Below are 20230 nucleotides of genomic sequence, written 5' to 3'. Positions count from 1 at the left end.
TTATATCTCTTATGTAGCCTAAAGGCATAGTGAAGAATGAGATTAGGGTTGCATAACTTTGCTGCTGGATGTCTAATGCGGCTGTCCACTGCACTGTAGTTTTGTCTTCTGCTATGATTGTCATAATTTCCTTTAGTAGAATCCAAAATTCTTGCCGAGAGATACGGTAGCATATGTTGTGCTCTGACTACCCTTCTATCTTGCCATCTTAAATGAATTGCATAGTGTGCATAGATGATTGCATAAGATGTACCAAGGATTGACCTCTTTCTCCACCTGAGTGCAAACATCATCATAACTCCTGGGTCAACATGTTACAGAAGTTAGCAAATAGGGCAAGAGAAGACAGAAAATACCAGATACACTATTGTTGTGTTCCTTATTTCCCACCAACAGGTGATTTCTTTCTAATGGGACCATTAGCAGGATAGTATCTGGTGTCATAGGTTTTCTGTTCACATCAGAAAGTAGCAACACAAAAAACACAGGTTTTTATATTTAAGTTTGAATTAAACACGACTTGGATATGAGCACCTACACTGTGCAACTTTCTCTCCGTGATGCACCCCAAAAACAAACTCTCTGAGCTCTTTGGTTGTAGCCAGAATTTGCAATTGATTAGTAACAGATGAGACCAATACTGTATCAGCTGTTCCTAATTCATAGTAGAATGCTCTAGAACCATTTGGAATGGTTTAGAAACTGTATTTTCTCAAAATATTGCAACAATTTTAATGGTTAGGAATAGTTTTGGACTTGGAATATTCAGTAAAAATCAGCTTTCAAATCGTTAAAATGTGTCATTAGCATGTTTACCACAAGATCTTACTGTCCTTTGTCCTTGTTTTTTTCATTCACAGCAACAAGAATCACTGGTCTGCTGTCATAGAAGAAAAATTAATATTTTAGACACTGCTACGATGTTATTTTCCTCTAATTTGAATCTACCAGTTTGCTGTTCCCTCAAAGGTCAGCACATACAGCAATAATGAGGTATTTGTCTGCTAAAGCTTCAGGCTAATCACTCTACCATCATAGTGACAGTAATACATCCTGGTCCAATAGAAACTGGGCACAGCAGCATTTTTGCCAGTTAAAATGAAATGTCAAAAATGCTGCTATGTTGGGGCCTAATTTGATCTGTAGAAGCTAAAAGATGGTTAAACTACTATCTTGACATTTGGGGGAAAATGTAGCTACAGTATCATAGAATTCACTAGTAAAACTACAACTTGAAACACAGAGGTGTTGGTCGACATACTTTTTAACTTAGAAACATTTATGCTAAGCTATGCCAATCGACTCCAAGCGCCATTGATCTTCTCATCAAACTCTCGGCAAGAAAGTTTCCACTTTGTCGTTTTTGTATTTATAAAGTCACAAGGTATGCTCTTTACAGCCACCGAAAATGGATTATATCAGCGCATCCTTGAGTGATTTTGTGAAAGTTTCATTGTTGGCCTCATTCTTACATTTTTGTGTCACTTACTCTGCTGAATTATACAGAGAAATATGGAGTGGAGAAGGAGAGACAGGTAGGACGGAGAGATAGAGGAAGTGATAAAGGTGGAGAAAGGAAGACAGATAGAGAGTGTTTCAAATGGAGGTCAGAAACAGAGTGAGATTTCAGGGTCACAGAGCATGAGAGGAATATAGTGGAGAGAGGCCAGAATAACATAGTAGGTAAAAAGCAAATGGGTGTTTTAAAACAGGAGTACAAGGAATTGTAGTTAATTCTGTTTCAGCTTTCAGCCTGCTTTTTCCTCCCCTCTGTTTTCGTCACCTTATCTCAAGGTCTGTTGCAAACTGATACAGTTCTATCTGTATTCACATTCATTCTTTTTCCCATAGAAAACAGATACATTGTGTAACATGTGGGATGTAAACTGGGTTACAAAACGCCTTCAAGGCCATGAACTGAATAACTCTTTACGCAAAGACTGACTGTTACAGAAGAAGAAAATGAAAATAGTCACAAAAGAAGCAGCCTGACAGAAGTGAAACCAAATTTTAAGGTGGCTTTTGTCAGCGATCAAACAGTTTCTTTGAAACATCGTTCGACTCGTCTCCTACTCCAAACCAAAACTCCTCTGGCTTCCACTTGCCCAGCAAAGGAAGAATTTGCATAAAAGAGACAAGGCCTTTTGTGTAGCCATCAAGTGTTCCTTCAGTGCACAGGCTTGAGCGATCACATCCTCAGACGTCGCTCATCACCCTTTTATACTTCCTTAATTCTTGTCCTTTTTCTTTTTTCCATTAGGACAAGGACTGCTGTCCCAAAGCGCTTTGCAGCTCAACAACCAGGATGCCTATGCGGCTGCTGGTTACCATAGCAACCAGGGGCTGGCACTTGGGGAGCCGGTCTCAGGTCGTAGCGGAGGGGCAGTTCACAGCTACAACCAGGTGCTTCTTTCTTTCTTTTTTATCTTCATTTTGTCATTCTAAACTCTCCTAACCTCTTTGCTCTTCCTCACCTGTTTCTATGTACTGCCCATTCTCCTCTTATGTCTTTATTCGCATCTTTCCCCTCCTCTTCCTTCTCCTAGGTGACCTCCAGCCGTGCAGCTGCCCAGTTAGCCGCCACAGACTCTCCCTCCCAGTCCCAGAGAGACTCATTTGCCCAGCAGGCCCTTGGCAGCGCCTTCCACATGCCCACCGAGGGCGGCTCTGTGCCCGCTGGACCGTCCATGTATTACTCCTGTGCCACTTTGCCTGCGCAGGTACAAATCCCACAAGAGATTACCACGATGCTTCAGTTGTTGTCTGACTGACACGTTCTCCACTCCTCCCTTACGCTGCTATAACTCAGCCATAACCTCATGCTACCACAGAGTATAGAAGGGTTTATGTATTCATTGTACCTGATACACTGAAACAGTATATTACACAGGATCAGTTAATGAGTACCAAATTCTGAACCTTGCAGACTTGACAGGTGGTTCTGTAAAGTTTATAGTTTCCTCCTTTGCAGAGGATGGCAGCTATAGATCCACAACAACCCAGCGTCATTGCAAAACAATCCTCTAAACATCCTGTTGCTCGATCCTCAGTACATTCTAGTCAGTTTGTCGATGAACGACTACGTCTGAGACACAGAAGTCAGTCATTAGGAGAGAATTCGGTATCACTGCAGAAGAGGTTTGACATGCAGTGACATTTTTGTGCAATCACTGAATCTTTTGGCAAAATAAATCTGCACAAATCTTTCACATTGAGTTCAAATTTGTCGCTTGACAGTTTGAGGCAGTCATAAGACAGGCCTTGATATCACACATAAATCTGTTTAGAAAATAGTGTGAACTCTCTTCAAGTTACCTACCAAACTCACAAAAACCTCAGCATCTTGTTCTTCTTCAGTAATGCTGCAATGATTAAAATAATTCTGTTTTGCACTTGATACTTTACTAGTTCTTACCTGAGTTTTAGTGGCTCATTAACTTCCCTTGATAGTAGTCCCAAGGCTACCATTTCCTGTTACACAAGAACGTGAGGTTGAAATTTGCTATTTGACTCTCTGGTATGACCAGCTTTTACTGTAACTATAGTCAATCCATGCTAACCACAGCTGCCATTCTTTAAAAAAAAAATATAAGCTATAATATTTTCAGAGCTGCCTTTCAAACTCAAAGGCAGCAGGTATTTGATTGATTTTTTTGGTGGAGTATTCCTGTAAAAAGACTCTGGAGCCAGACAGCTTTGATAGAGGTGGCCAGGGTCAAACCATTACTCACATTGGGGTGGCACAAAAAATGATATCTTGGTTTTTTATGTTATTAGGTTTCTTTCTTTCTGTGTGGCAAAGTCGTGTTGTAGTCAGCTTTTTGGTCACAGCCGTCCATCATTCACTTATGCAGGTATGAAAGTCACATAGAAGGACATCATGAGGACTTACAAATAAAAAAAACTTTTTAAAAGCTCTTTATTGATAAATAAAAGAAAACCGACATAGTTGTGCAAAGTTTAAATGGGCTTCACGGTTGGCTATGTGGGGCAGCCACGTTGTAGTCCATGGCCACCTTGGACAACCCCTCCAGCTGTGAGGAAATTCAATTAAATTCAGTTCAATTATATTTATATGGTGCCTATTACAGGTCAAATTGTCTCAAGGTGCTTTACAGGACCCACATGCCTGAACCTGTAATGTTATTGAAAGTTTCTGCTGCTTGCAGAGATGCTTTATTCATGGTTATGGTTAGCTCAAGTGAACCATTTTTGAGGCAAATATTCCACCAAACGTCTGCCAATTGATTGGCATGTCAATTTTCAATGGATCCTTTGGACAAATATTCAAAGATTTGAAACGTAAAAAAAACAAAACAAAAAAACTGGGAACCACTTAAAGCTGAAGTAGGCAGTATTCTTTTGGCATGACTGGGCAAAAATTCCATACAAATCATACATGTTGTATTTCATATTGTCTGAGGGGAATCTAGACTCCAGCATGTCAGATTTTCACCAATCATGTATCTTTTCATTCAGAACAGGTGAGATACTACAAATAGCAGTAATCATGTAGTGAGAATAGGATGTGTAGAACCTTCACTTGAGAGATCAGGGTTTGAATCAGGGGCAAGGCCACAATAGAAATTAGCAGGACTATCTTTGCACTTTAGAGCAGGTAGAGCTGCAGAAAGAATGGTAGATATATTCTCGAAATCTGGCTCTTTTCCCCTCAGGTTTTCTGCCGACTGAAGCTTTAAACAAATCCAGCATCTAAAATGTCTTGATTTGATTTGAAGTCTTGAGTTACAGAGCAATAAACCCTCCATCTGTTTTGTGGTGAACTACTTGAGCAGCAAAGTATTACATCCATTCTGTATGATGTAGTCAGTGCTGCAGTGGTATCCACGCTGGGCCCACTCTATCTTGCTTACATTACAGCTGTTGCGGTATTAAATGAAGAAAAGCTTATCCTGGGTTTTTGCAATTACAACCAAGTGTTAATTAGATTTGCAAGCAGTTTCTGATGTGAGCTGGACCAACAGTGCAGCCACAATGCAGCAAACTTGATTTAAATGCTGACCTTTTAGGTGATGATTTACTCCATCATTGCTTCTTTTGCTGCTTTGGGATTCTTTTTTTTTCCGGACTCAGAGTTTTGCATTTTAAGACTACTTAGTTAATCATGGCTTTTTGGCAGATTTACTCTCACTGTCCGAGTGTATCAGCAATTGGCAGCGTCCTCACTTCAGCACGCACGTCTTGACTACGCTCCTCCAAATTAACAGAGTGTTTAAAATTCTACCTTCAGCTCTGCAACTGCATGACCTTGCAAATATTTCTCCAACTTACTTCCCCCATTTGGCACAGAAAAGGAAAATGCATGTTTAGAATTCTGAGGGAAGTTCATTTAGCGGCCCATTGCTCGCAGCCGCATTTCAAGTTCATTTGGTTGTAAAAGTTCCGAGTCATCCCTTCATGTTTGGTTTGATAACCCCTGCTCTTCATCAGGATGTTATCGCAGATTAGAGTTTCTGCTCTCTGGTTTTCCAGCTCCGGGGGGACTTGTTCATCTCTCTGAAAATAATGATATGAATAAGAAGAGAAGATGAATATTTAAAGTGAGTGACATTTCCCTTTAATGAAGTGCAAATTTTGTATTACAGCGTGTGAGCTCCCCTCTGCAGGCAGTGGGATCCCCTACCAAGCTGCAGCGCCTGGGATCAGCCTCTGCCGACATGCCCAGCTACGCCACGCTACAGAGGGTGTCCTCGCCCAAACAGTCACCCAGCCGACTCGCCAAGTCCTACAGGTTGGTTCAGTTTCACTCCGGCCAATTCATTTACTACATGCTCATTGCTTGGAGTACATTACATGAGACTTCTACAATCCTTAAGCACAGAAGAATACATCAGCGGGAGGTCGATACGGCTGTTGATCAATAGCAATGACTCAACAATTACTTCATGTCTGGCTTTTTAAAATCCCCAACATATTCTGGCTGGTACTCTGGAGTAAAATCTTGCTGCTTGCATTGGCTATGTTATACCTCACTGCTGAAACTTAAAAACATGGTTTTACTTCACACTTACACATACCTCAGCCTGTCTTAATTTAAATAGAAACAGGCAATTAAAGTAGTGCTGCAAGAAGCATTAGAACAGATGTACTGCAGATGCTGTTTGCTTGAATACGCTGGAATCATGATTAAACTATTTAAAAGCTCCGGTTCACAAGTGTGGTCTTGGTATGGATTTCTGTCCCCATACTACGCTTCTAATGAAATTTAGCTTTGAATGCATTGCTCTCTCTAAATGTTAAAAGCTGAACTGCAATTTTTTTTCCCGACAAATAATCTTTATTTTGCTCTAAAAGTTTTTTTCTTCTTCACACCATTAAAAGCACTATACCTAAATGTCTTCACAGTTCAGTGTGTGGATTAGAGGGCTTAGTGCTCAACTTATGACCAATAAATCTTTACTGAAACTCCTAAAGCTTAAGTTCTACAGTGAGAAAAGACAAACCTTGTAATGAAGTAGCAGGCTGTTGGTGGGCCAAGCTCATGCTGGGTAACCAAATGCTGTTCTAACCCACAGAACTTTATTTTTAAGTCAGTTGAAGGTTCTAGAGTTTCCAAAGGCACTAAATATGGCAGAATAGATTTTGGGGGAATTCATATCAAATAAATACATCTAAAATACATCTGTCTGAAGGAGTAGTTTATTATATTTGTATATGCATATTTCATTTGTTTGTTTTTGCCTCATCGTGATGAGGCAGTTAAATCTAGTTTAAAATGACTATTTGGAAATATCTTTCACCCAGAGTGAACACTGAATACTTTAAATAATAAATTGGACTGGACTAATGTAGAATACTGATGATTTTGCCTAGATTGTACTTGAGGAATAAAAGTTGCTGAAAGTTAACAGATAAGCAGAATGTTCCACAATATTTCATTGATTTCCTATAAAATATCTCCTTTTGCTGTACAATATCTAGTTATATCAACCATGTCAAGTCTATATTCATTTTAACTTGAAAATGGCACAGTTATTGGGTGAAAACATAATTTCTGGCCTGGGCTAAACCAGTGTTTTAGGATCCCAACAACGCCTGGTTGTAGCGTTTTCTTTGCAAGAAAAATAGGTTAAGCTCCAAGCATGCAATGTCCTACATTTCCTATAACGTAACTCAGTAGAATCTTTTGATTTGTCCCTCCCTGTCTGGTCTTTCAAAGTCCACATCACAGTTTTAACACAGGATTTTTGTAGTGGTAGTCAGCATATCCAAACTGATGTAAACCTTGACTTGTAAAAAGATTTTGATGTGTAAAATGGTTGTAATTTCCCTTTTAATAACTACTGTGGTATTGAAAGAGAAATACTCATTGTGGACAACATGCTGGACAACAGCTCCAACGGATTCCCTTTCCTCCTGCAGCACCTCATCACCCATCAACATGGTAGCATCGGGTGCGGCCGGTTCCTCCTCCCCGCTCCCCATGGCAGCCTCCCCAGGTGGAAACCACACCTCGTCACCCATCCACCAGCTCAGCTCGGCGGTGGGGAGCTACGCCACCCTGTCGCCTACCAAGCGCATGCTGCATCACATCGGAGCGGACAGCTACAAGATTTCTCACGAGCTGTACGCCAACGCAACCCTGCAAAGGCCTGGTAGCCTGGCAGGTAGAGGTCAAGGCAATTTCATTACTATTTATGTATGTGTGGTCGTGTGAAATGTCATCGTTCCATGTTGTATTTTTTGGTAACTGCCCATTTTAGTCTAGTTTTTCTTAGCTTTGCATACATCTGAAGCAACTGTGCCATTTCTGTCATTATTATTTCATCAGTATTTAGTGTAACCTCGATTTCTCTTTAGTTGAAATGCCGTTTTAATGTTTGGTCTCTTGGATTATAACTTATTGGTTTCCTGAAGGGCTTAATTTAATGTTAGTTCATGACCTTTAAGGTCACATGAACCCTCTTTCTATTTATGCGTGATTATTATTCACCAGCTTGAGCACAAGGGTTTGAAAGAAAAAACATATTAGCAAATATCTGATTAAACTGGCTCGAGGTTTTATCTAAAATTTATTAGATTGCAAATGTACTCATGAATTTCTGAACAATTCATGAATAAGATGAATTGTTTCTACTCTGCTTCTTTTTTTAGTTTAAAGAGTGCTGAAGTTTTGGGACGAAATGTGTCTTTGATACAGCTCATAACAATAGTTTACCCCAACAGGAACATTCATTGTCATGTATTGATTTGTTTCCTTTGGAGCTAACCAGCTAAAGCTTACAGTTTGTTTGTCTGACTTGTCATTCAGGCATTCAGTGTCTGTACTAATGTCTCCTGAAGATATTTCAATACATCCATCCATTCATCAGTTTGTTTAACCTGCACCATCCTGTGTTTTTCAGGCTCCAGAGGTTCCTACAGCAGCCAACACAGTCACCTGGGCTCTGAACTGCGACCCCTGCAGTCTCCTGAGCACCACATCGACCCCATCTACGAAGACAGAGTCTACACCAAGCCCAACCTTAGAGGACAAGGTGAGCAGGGACGGGGATGTGGAGGCAAAGGTTAAGTGTTCAGAGCGTAGAAGTGACGTCTGCAAGTACAGTTTAGTAAACTGATTCCCAGGAGATGGAGGAATAGGTGGGAGATTTTACAGATAGAGGTTAAGTAGAAAGGCAACAATGGTTTTGCAAAGATTTTGAGCTAAGGACATTACAATATACAGTATATAATAAAACTACATAGTCATCTGCAATAATAAGAGTAAAAGCCATAAATAAAGAGTTGTTGCAATAATCTGCCAAGTCTACGGTTCAGCGTTACCAAGGTGTTACTAAAACAGCATGTTTTCAATTAAAGTTACCTCAACTGTGGAGACAGCATAATTTATAACAGTAATCTTGAGTTACAACACTTACAGTTTAAAGTACTTGGACATGTAGCACACGAGTTGTTTCTTTTTAAAGCGTCTCTTGACAGCATCCCAACTCAGTCAAACTGCAGTACTAAATTACTGGCAAATTGTAGTCAAATGACACATTAACCGTTTAATGTATCTCACAAACCGTTTACATAGGTGCCCTATTACGAAGAGGTAAAAGTAAGTGGAAGGCACATGACTGAAAATGTGCCAAAAACTGTCGTAATACAAGATAAGAATAAGACTGTGAACATGAGAAGAAAAATGCTTCAAATAGTGCAAAGTTATAAATAGCTGTAGTGTGTAGTAAATGACTCACTGAACCATTTACATTCAAACATCAGTGAGTAGAAGAAGATAACATATCGTACCTTGGATAAAGCGTTGGATCAAATAAACTGCATAAAGGGAACAGAAAAAATACAGCCTGGTCGTCTTTTTTAATGGTGTGGTGTTATATTAAAGGCTGATGTACATGAGAGATTTCCTCGTTCCATCTGATCATGTAGCGCTATTTACCAGATCGGGTAGGCAAATCCAATTGGGGTCTCAATGGCAATTTGTCTCTCAGTCACAGTCTGTTAACTAATTAGTTTCAAGGCTGAAAATTAATCTCAATTAATCCCATGGGCGTTAGCTTGGGTGCTTTGAAATCAAAGCAAATCAACCGTGTCCTAAAATGTTGTTGTTGCTGTGCTGACGGTTTGGGCGCCTCATTGATGAACGTTACTGTGGGGAGAAAAAAAAGCAAAGATATATATAGAGAGATTTTACTCTCATGCACAAGGTTTTATTCCAAAATATAGAGTTTCACACTGATAATTAAAAGATTTCAGGTCATTTCTGCCACGCTGGCTCGCCCGTACACACCGATAGGCCACTTTGATGGATCAAAATAGCTCAATCACCATCCCCAGCTGTGTGCATGTGAATGTGAGTCACGGCAGCAGCAAAACGCCACACTGTCTGTCAGATTCTTTTTTTCCTGTTTAAGCCTGACTATGTTTCAAGGTCAGTTCAAATAGTTTCATGAAGATGAACAGAGTTGGAAACAAGCAGCCGACATTTTACACCCGATTTCACATCACAGGTGAATTTCCTGAGGCCTTGTCGAGGTCCCTGTTGTTATCTAGTTACACACTCAGACACAGATGTACACACACACGCAAAAGAAATGACCTCCCTCAGAGCAAGCCATCGTACACGTGATGACTATCGTCCCCAAATGGTTCCAGAACTGCTGTTTAACAAGAAGACAATTTCACTCTCTGTGTGAAACTTGGCAAATAGCCTTTAATGGTCTGTGTTTTATGGTGTTCTCATGTCTTTACAGAAAAGTTTGAGCAACCAACCAAATGGGTGAAAGCCCTGAACAGTTGCTGTGTGAGAATTAGTTAGGGGTAATTTAATAAACTGCTAATGTGTTTACTAGTATGTACCACTAAAGAACAATATTAAAAAAAAAACCAAATAGCTCTACGTTTCGGGAAGTGTTCCTTTCCAAATTGATACCGCTCGCATGTCTCACCAATTAGCTTTCAAGCAATACTGGAATGGAAGGAACAGCAAGCCCAGCTTTACCCAAAGGCAATAAAATCCATCTCTTAAAAAAAAAAAAAAAAAAATAGAACTTAACATGTTTTTTTAATTTATATAAGAATGCAGTTAAGTTAACTGGCTGGTGGTGCCAAGCTAACAGCTTAGCATAGCACAGTACTGGAAATAGGGGCAAACAGCTGAGTGTGTTCTAGGAAAAGGCTGCAAAATCCAGTTAGACCACTAAAGCTAACTAATTAGCTGAGTAAAACTTGTCACTTTTCTTTAATCCATACAAGAATCCAGCCAAGTTAACTAATTGGCTGGCGGTGGCGGCAAGTAATCAGTTAGCTTAGCATAACATAGCACAGTACTGGAAACAGACTTGCTTTGTTGAAAGGCTACACAATCCAGTTAGGACCTCTAAAGCTATGTATTTAATAGATTACAACATAACACACTTCTTAATTCCATATAAAGTAACTGGGCAGGCCCAGCTACTATCACCAGTCTGTTAGCTTAGCTTAGCTTAGCTTAGTGCAGTATTGGAAACAGAAGGAAACAGCTAGCAAGTTTTTGCCTAAAAGTAAGAAAAATCCACCAACTAGTACCTCTACAGCTAACTAATAAACATATTTAAATTTATCACACAGCTAGCCACCAGTTAGCTTACCACAGTTCTCAATACAGGGGGAAATAGCTAGCTTTAAACTGCTTACTAAATCCACTTGCGCCTTTAAAGCTAACTAATGTAATGTAATGTAATGTAACAATTATTCCATAAAATCCCAAAACCAGTTAGCTAAGCACAGAACTGGAAACAGCAGGATAGCAAGAGTATATTCAATATTACCTAATTTTTCTGTACCTTTAAAAAGAAAAAGTCTGTTCAAAAACCAAACCAAGAAAGCTGCCTGGGGGCTCGAGATTCGTATTTATCCTACTTACATACTTAGAGTAGAAGGTTACTGATCTTCTGGTGGACACTAACCGTGCTAGAAAAGTGCTGCCCACGTCATAACAGCGACACCAGATTGCCTCACTGCCAGGGTCAAGGGTTCAGGCTTTTCCTTTAATTTGTCTGTATTCATCCATCTGTATTTCCCACAACATTCACCTATTCTTTAAAGCAGGTTTTTGTACTGTGCTGAGTTGATTCATGGAAGCAGACTGCTGTTCAAGACTTGGACTGTAGGTAAAATGCAATAAAACTTTTACTGCTGCCACTTAAGTAAGGTATCCAGAACTCAATTTCTACAGTGTAAATACGATCACCAATGACGATCAATGGTGATGGTGAAGGGAAAGGGATTTCTTGCAATTTGAGGGAATTGTCAGTGGGCCAATGTAAAACCTCTTGTGGGACTTTTGAGTCAAATGAGGAAAGATGTGATTTTTTGCAAGGGGAGGAATGAGTAAAAATAAGAGAAATAAATAGATAATGTACACTGACTTTAAAAATATCTTGTGCTTTAAAGGAAATTAGCATATTTTTCATGATTGACAAGTCTTTTTCCATGTGCCTTTGTGAGTTTTTCATGTGACTTTTTGACATTTTTTTGCATGTCTGTTTCATTTTCTGCTTCTGTCTGTTTTATGTTAATTTCTTGTAATTATGTTTTTCAAATGAAATATAAGATCATCTGGTGAGTTCACTCTTTCACCTGAAGCTACTCCACCTATTATGTTGCCACTGTAGTTTGTTTTATTTGTTTCATGACTTTCTTTTTTTTTGTTCCCTTTCCGCTTATTTTTTCTTCTGTGGCGTTCTGTTCCATTGGTGCTGGTGTTGTTGCTTTCTCTTCCTATGTGTATGTGCATCCTTGTGTTGGGACTCGTGTTTGGTTGTGATTTTTTTCTTCCCCTGCTTCTTGTCCCTCCTCTGCGGCGTCAAACCCTAGTGGTGAACCACTTGTACCAAGAAGTCCTCAACTATCTGCTCTTTCCCTACGCTCCTCTTCCTGTTTTAGCCCCGCCTTCTCCCGGTGTCGACCCAATCCCCTTGCAGCGAACGGGAAGCCAGAGTGCCACCGCCACCTTTCAGAGAGGCAGCTTCGCCACGGGGGGCGGAGCAGCCGACTACGCCAACCCGTACCGCACTCTGCAGTTCTGCCCGTCCACCGAGTCGCCTTACAGCAAGTCGGGCCCAGCACTCCCACCTGAAGCCGCCCTGGGCCGGTCCCCATCAGTGGACAGCATCCAGAAGGACCCAAGGTGAGACAAAACAAGATGTTTTATATCAAAAGCAGCTCTGGCTTGTTGATGAAGCCCTTTGTTCTGCTCCCTTTCCACTTTCACTGAGCTTACTGAGGGCCAGATTCACCAAAATCAACACAATTATTTAAGAAAATATAAGTTTTACTGCTAACTTTATAGTTAATGTTTATTTATATGCCACAAAAGGGTGTCAAAGGTGTCAGTGTGACATGGTGACACCAGCAAGTCGTAGCACCTCGACTGATACTGACTGTCAGGATGTGACAGTCGAGTGCAGTAAACTGCTGGCTGAATCTGGGCTTTAGTATGAGGCACACATCACGCCACATCTTTCACTGTCCTCTCTGGTTTGCCTGGTGTTGGGGCTTGCTCACACTGCTGTATGAATGCCTGCACACACCTCTAGGACCAATTTATAAAGTCTGCCATCGCTGTTAGAAATGGAGTGCCTCTGTCAGTAGCAATCAGTCACGTTCCGTGCAGTAGGTAGACACAGTTAATGTGGAAAGTCTGCATGAAGTCTGCTTTTAGACCAAAGAGCTATGTGTACGAGTGTGGGTGTGAGAGAGAGAGAGAGAGACAGTGACAGACAGATTTAAAAAAAGACACAGAAAGATGCATACAGAGACAGCGTAATAGCTGTTTTTATTGCTCTTTTGTCCTAGTTAAAATCAAGTTTGAAATACTATTCCAGATGTCTTTTTTTTTCTTAGCCTCTTCTATCTGACTAATGACTGCATAGACTAACTGTCAAAGATAGAAGCAGCCTAATTAAAGCTGAAGTGTCTCCTTTGTGACATTTCAGCTCAGGTGTAAGCAGCAGATTTATTTCTCTTTTTTTGCACAAATATAATATTTCTAATGAGGAAGTGTCTTTGTGCTGAATAGCTCATTAAAATACAACAACTGGAAACTCAGAGGTGTATTTCTTTGTCATTAGGACAGGTGACTCCTGTTGTTGTTGTTGTCATTGCTCTTTCCTCCACCCATTGTCCAAGTGTTTATTTCTCTGTGCACATTGCAGTCACATCGTCCTTTTGGTCACTCTTTAGCTCCGGCATCATTTGTAATGTAGCTTCAAAACATCTGCACTGCTACATTGAAAGGACTGACTTGTGATGCATGACATTTTGCTTCACGTTCACGACATGCACACTCAGCATCAGTGCTAGCACCATCTCAGGCTTCTTGAGATGCTTGCTGTGTTAAAGGGAGGGTCCTCCAAGATTAAAATTATGTTGGAACATTCTGATCCTGCCGTTTTACAAGCTCGCTGTTCGGCTGCAGTTTGGTAAAGTATGTTAAAGGATAAGTCTGGTGTCTTACTGTCAAAAAATCCCATTTAAAAAGACCAAAGATGACTATTTGTTTGCCCATCTCTGTCTTTCTGGAATTTTCTGTGATGCTCCAAGTCTTACATTACATTACATTTACCTGCAAGACAAATTTCAAACTGATTTATTTTAGCAATTTATTTTAGTTTTTTTTTTTTTTACAGAGAAATGAACTATATATGGTTTTGGCTATGAAGGATATATCCTGAAGCACAACTTCACTGTTGCTTTTTGGCTTTTTGTGGGATTTATTGGCAATAAGAAAAATGTAAAATATTACAAACCTTATTCTTTAACCTATCCAGAATTGAAAAAATTGGCCCATTGGTCAGCATAGCTTTTTTGTTATCCACATTATTCCTACAAGCTTTCTTAAAGTGTGCAGCATCAATGTATGCATGTCCTGAGACACATAGATTCTAAAACTAAAGGAAAGAATAAACGACTGAAAATAAAATATGTATGATGCCTTAAATTGTTTTCATGGTTTCAGGTGAGCAACCACGTATTCAGCACTTGTCACATTCTCAGAAAAGGAAAGTAGTCACCAAAGATATAAAAAGCCTGGAGCATGCTACCTAAATTTAAATGTAACCAAGTATAACCAATCTACACTTAACAGGATTAGTATAGCTCGTTGTTTACTCACTATATAACTACTCCGCCACCAGTCCTGCTTCTCCGAGATAAAGCCGATCACTTATAATCATCCAAAAGGATTAAAAGAGATGACAAAATCACACGTGTTATGGATGATTCTGTCAGCCGCATCATCATTCACCAGCTACGTTGACTAACAGGCCACCTAAAAGTTGTCCCACCGTGTTTATGCAGCAGCCATTAAATGTCCAGTTTGGTGTTTTTAAGGGAACAGGAAGAAAGGCAGCAAGACCCTCTCTTTACCTGACATACCATCTCTCCACCACCTGCTCTAAGTGCATGCCCTCCACCTTGCCCACCTCTTCCACCATTGCCTGATAACTAAATGTTGAGAGAGAAAGATGAGTCTAGTGGCTACATATTGATTTCTATTTACTAATCATCACTATTATGACATTTATTGATTAATTTGTTGCCAAGACAGCCAACATATACCTCTCTCTTGTTTCTCTCTGCCTGTCCCCCCTCGATAGGTACGACCCCGAATTCCTTGTGTGGAATCAAAATCAAGCCGAGCAAAGAATGACAAAGTAATCCAACTATTTATTTATACACATGTACATTCTGTCTATCTTACCTTTGTCTCATTCACTGAATCTTTCCATCTTCTCTATATGGCACCAATATCAGACACTGATGTTAATGTTAAAGGCAGCATGACAACATTTCACATTTGTATTGTCACTCATTTAGTGCTTTATTAAATAGGGATTACTTTTATTTTAGATCTAAAGTGGAGACTAGATCAGGATGCAGTTGCATCATTGTATCAGAAGGACATCCTCTGTGAACTCAGAACACTAAGAAATAAGCTATAATCTTTTAGACAGATGACAAATTTAAGTAACTAATTACGACCCGATTATTGATTGCTTTGTTTGCAATTTGTAGAAATATGGCTGCCACAGCCTCTGTTTATTACAGTGTCAATATTCCTCATTCTCTCCTTTGGCTTTTCATCTTATCATCCATTACTCCATCCATTTATCTACCTGTTGGTTTATTCAGTCATTCATTTGTCTCCATTGTCTGTCTGTCCAGGTGGTTTCTGAAGGTGCTTTGTGTCGGCTGTATTCATGTGCCTTGCCCAGTGTTAATTTCAGTGCCTCGTTTTGATTTTTAATTTGGTCGTATTGTCATTCCCAACAGAAAGTGAATAACCCTATTCGCCAAAATGAGGTTTTGCTTTAAGTGAACTCCTAAATGACGATTATAGTAGACAGCCAACATTAACGCTGCACTCATTCCAAAGTAGTCTACAAATGCAAAACACTATCTTAAAAGCTGACTTTTTTATAAATGTTGGTGTGGTTTAATGAGGTGTTTAAGCTCTTGTTTTTACGCTTGTTTAATTTTCAAGGGCCATGGATACATTTCATGAATTGTTACAGTTTTTTACTGGCTAGTAATAACAGCAGATACATACATTAGTCAACAATACTTAGACAAATAAAGCTCAAATACTATCAGGAACACAATTCACAAACAATACTGGCGAGGGCGTAGCTTTAGCAAACAATATCAGCAGGGACATAAAGTTGGCTAACATCATGTTACTTAACAAAATTTCCGGAAACATAGCATTAGCCAATGACATGGAAAAAACACAATGTTATGAAAAACTAGCAGAAACATAGTGTTAGATAACAATACTGACAGACACCTAATGTTAATCAATAGTATGGCAGAAACAAAATATTAACAGCACTTGCAGAAGCATAATGTTAGCTAACAATGCTGGCTGTGACACATCAGTTGATAATATGGCAGAAACACGATGTTAGCAATACTGGCAGAAGCATAAAGTTATCCGATAATATGAGAGAAATTCAATGTTGGTTAAGAATTCTGGCAGGGACATAATATAAGCTTACAATACTGACATGGACTCAGTGTTAGTTTACAATATTGGTAGAAAGATAGTGGTAGCTAATAATATGTCAGAAACAGTACTAGTTAAGAATAGTAGCAGGGAGGCACATAATAGCTGATAATACTGGCAGAGGGCATAACGATAGCTAACAATACAAGGGGAAACATAATGTTATCCAATAATGCGACAGAAACACAGTGGTTGTTTAGAATACTGGCGGGGACATAGCGTTGGACAATGACTAGGGTTGCCACCTTTCAGAAATGAAAATAAAGGACGCCCACCATGGCTCCTCGGCGCCACGGTTCAGTAAAGTTTGAAGATATTCACAGATTCAGACTTCCGGCATCAATAACTCATTAAATATACATTGTCAAAACATAAACGATGCCTCTTTTCCATCATTGTAAGGTGGACAATATGCTACAAGCCCAGTTTTATCGAAAGTAGCTGTCTTTCAAGTTGCAGGAATAACATTGGTGTCAACAGGAGCCAGTTGAAGGCTGCAGTGATTTTGGTGACACTACAGTGTTTAAGAGTGAAGTTATTTAATATTTGTGTCTCTCTTCGCTGTTGCAGCGGTTTTGCAATTTGCAAAACGTACCTGTTCATAGCCGGCTGCTCATAGACACCTATGGCAAGAATACATTAGCCGAAAAACAGACTGTCAAAGACACTGTTAGTCGATAATAGTGGCAGAGACACAAAGTTAGTTAGCAGTACTGGCAGAGACATGTTATCCAACAACAATATCAGATAAGAACACTGCCAGGGGCCTAACGTTAGGTAGCAGTACCAGCTGGGACATCATGTTAACAATACTAAGACATATGACAGGAGTTAACAATGGAGATATAATGTTAACGAGCAGTGCTGGCAGGGACACTTTCGTCCATAATAATGACCAAAACAGTTACAGCTAATGCAATATTAGCTAACAGTACAGGCAGACATAATGCAATAATTCTGGCAGAGACATGTCAGCAAACAGTAGTGGCTAAAACTAAATCAAATATAACACTGGGCTTTCTCATCCACCCCAAGGTAGAGTAATACTGATGTCTTTGATAAAATAGAGGGATGCAAGTAGTCAATGTAGAAATAAAAAATAACTTGGGCTGACGCTGTCTGAATAGCGAGGAGATGTGAGGTCGTTGCCACCGTCTGCAGCTGGCTCACTAATGAAACCTTTATCCTTTAAAAGCTTCAAACAAATAGCATTTACCTGATTTGTCAAGCCATAGACTGGCACAATCTGGCAAATCAAGGCACGTTACTGTGGAGACAGCCTCTTATGTACTCTAACACATTTCCTCCCTCAGGCTGCCAGTAATTTATGGAAGCATTCCCACTAACACAAAGACAGATTTGTGCTAGACAGGATCTGACCCGATGATAAAAGTGTCTCGTTGTATTTCATGCTCTTAAGCACACTGAGAATCCATGATCCATACTCAGTCACGGGGTTAACATGGACTCTGTGGGTGTGTGTGTGTTTGGGTATGCGTGTGTTTGTCAGCTTTGCCTGACATCTTCTGACCCTTCGTTCATCTCTTCCACCCTCAGTAGGCCAATCGGTCAGCCATGCCATCACATGCCGAGACACATACACCGTGGGTAACATAAACGTACACGCACGTACACATTTCTTTTCCTTTATCCAGTTTTCTTTCTGCTTCAACCTCGATCCTATTTTCTTGCTCTATTCATTCCTATCTAGTCATTCCTTTTCTCACTCTAACCTCTTTAACTTATCGAGGCCATGGAGGGGTCACCTACACACACAGTCACACAGCTCATTCAGAAACTTTTGGGTTTATATGTGTTAATTGAGTTTGTAGCTCAGTACTGTATGTGTCTGAAAATGGAACACTGAAATGCACATACATCTAATAATTACATTTTATACAGAAATGCATTTCTCTACCATTGCTATTACAACTCAATACAGCAGTGCCTTATATAACCCTGACTGCCAGCCCATAGATGCAGAAACAGTATTGCACTGGCGCTGGTACTGTGCCACCAAGTTTCCTGGGAAAAAGAAAGTGAAACAAATATTTTTAAAAAGTTAAAAAGAAATTAAAAAATTGTTCTTATGCTTTTTTTTTAATTTTGCTTTACTTCAGTGCTGATCAATACTACTATAGTTTGTCACATGATAAAATATTGCTGCATGTTAACAGCTGTAGTATCTTTTACACATAAAATGGAATATCTTTAACTTACTAACATGCACGACTTGCAGCAAATACAAAGATTAACCAAGTATTTTATAAATACTTAAGTATTTGGATCTGAGAGAAAACACAGCAAGGTTCAAGTATGAAAAAAAATGTACTTACGGAATAATATAATTTTGTTGTTTGAACTAAGAGTTAACCAGTGGAGTACAGACACCACTTGAGTTTAGGATTCAACAAGTTTTATCATTTTTTTTTATAAAATTCACTTCAGTACCAGCAACAACAACAACATCCTCTGTGCAGCAGCCTACTAAACTAAAAAGTTGAAGTTTTGCTGAACCTGCTTTTCAGTCGTGTAGTAAATCAGCCCTGCTCATTTTTTTTCAGTGGATTATTATTTTAATGAAAGTACTCGCCTCCCTGTGTGTAAATGTTCTACCACTTGTCACTATTTTGAAGAAACACTGTTGCTCCATCCTTTGTTTAGCGCCACCAAATACGATTAGTATTTTTCCCCCATAGCAAAATGGTGATGAGGTGCATTCAGAATACTCAGACCATTCTGTAGCACAGAATAATGACTAATGAGGAAATCACCATATTTCTCACTTGATTTATTACCCCAGTAAACATTTTCCAAATGAGTTTAAAATCTAGATTGCTAGTTTTAAGACTATTCAATATATCATGGTGTTCATTCTAAAAATCGTGGTCCCATTTAGAGTAAGACTGATGATAATGCAGGGTGTCTTCAGTCGCTACCGTATGGACATGCATAATGGCTTTTTATAGTCAGCCAGATCCAAAACTTGCCCTCTTATATCCGGTTTTGAAAGGACAAAAAGTACAGCAGGCAAATTCCAAATTCCATTGCAGTGCTGTCCATCTTTTCATACATTACATAAACATAAATGAAGAAGTGAGGTGTTGTCATTATAAAACCACAAAATAAGTGTACAGAGGAGGTCCTTTAACATGAGAGAAGGTGTTGTTACTTTTAGAAAAAATTATTTCGGAATGGTTCCAAATGCTTAACTGTCCTGAAGCATGGTTAGTTTGTCATGGTAAAAGTAAGGTCCTTGATTCTCACCCATATCCCTGATTTTTTGTCGTTTATGCCTAAGCCATTACCAAACGGAGCTGACAACGATCTGTGCTGTATTTACCACTATGGTTAGAGGTGCTACATCAGGGAGTAATTACATGAGTTACATTCAGAGGTTAAGGACCGGCATGATCAGAGGCAGGAGGCAAAAATAATGGGAATTAGCCACCACCTTCCTAGAGCTTGTTATAATGAAGACTTTAAATTTCTCAAAAAGTAGTCAACCAGTTAGCAAATAAATCTAATATCATTTATAGTCAAAAGAACCTTTTGTAAGTTGTTTTTTGTTTGTTACATTAGCCTAACTGCACATTGAGTTGTTGCTATGCTACTGTTATTTAGCCTAGCTTCGTTTATGTAACCTGGATGAGGTGGACAAAAGAACTGCAACTGCACCACTAATGATTTTTCAATTTACACCTTCATGAATGTTGG

The 20230-nt window shown here is 39.4% G+C and overlaps 1 protein-coding gene across 8 annotated transcripts in view; it reads left to right on the top strand.

Annotated features, from left to right (window-relative positions):
* Positions 1-20230, top strand: part of LOC111580727 (catenin delta-2-like) — a 191691-nt gene that overhangs the window by 140215 nt on the left and 31246 nt on the right. For 5 of the 8 annotated variants that reach the window (XM_055014463.1, XM_055014461.1, XM_055014456.1 and 2 more), the window contains 7 exons: positions 2261-2403; positions 2547-2720; positions 5607-5752; positions 7384-7634; positions 8367-8498; positions 12322-12634; positions 15105-15161. In XM_055014463.1, the coding sequence (XP_054870438.1) occupies positions 2261-2403; positions 2547-2720; positions 5607-5752; positions 7384-7634; positions 8367-8498; positions 12322-12634; positions 15105-15161 (1216 nt within the window). The remainder of the gene's footprint in view (positions 1-2260; positions 2404-2546; positions 2721-5606; positions 5753-7383; positions 7635-8366; positions 8499-12321; positions 12635-15104; positions 15162-20230) is intronic. The other 3 variants (XM_055014457.1, XM_055014460.1, XM_055014459.1) reach the window with 3 other exon arrangements.

The sequence above is a fragment of the Amphiprion ocellaris genome, chromosome 10 (genome assembly GCF_022539595.1).
Source record: "Amphiprion ocellaris isolate individual 3 ecotype Okinawa chromosome 10, ASM2253959v1, whole genome shotgun sequence".
NCBI classification, from domain to species: domain Eukaryota; kingdom Metazoa; phylum Chordata; class Actinopteri; family Pomacentridae; genus Amphiprion; species Amphiprion ocellaris.
This window is presented reverse-complemented; position numbering and strand designations above follow the sequence as displayed.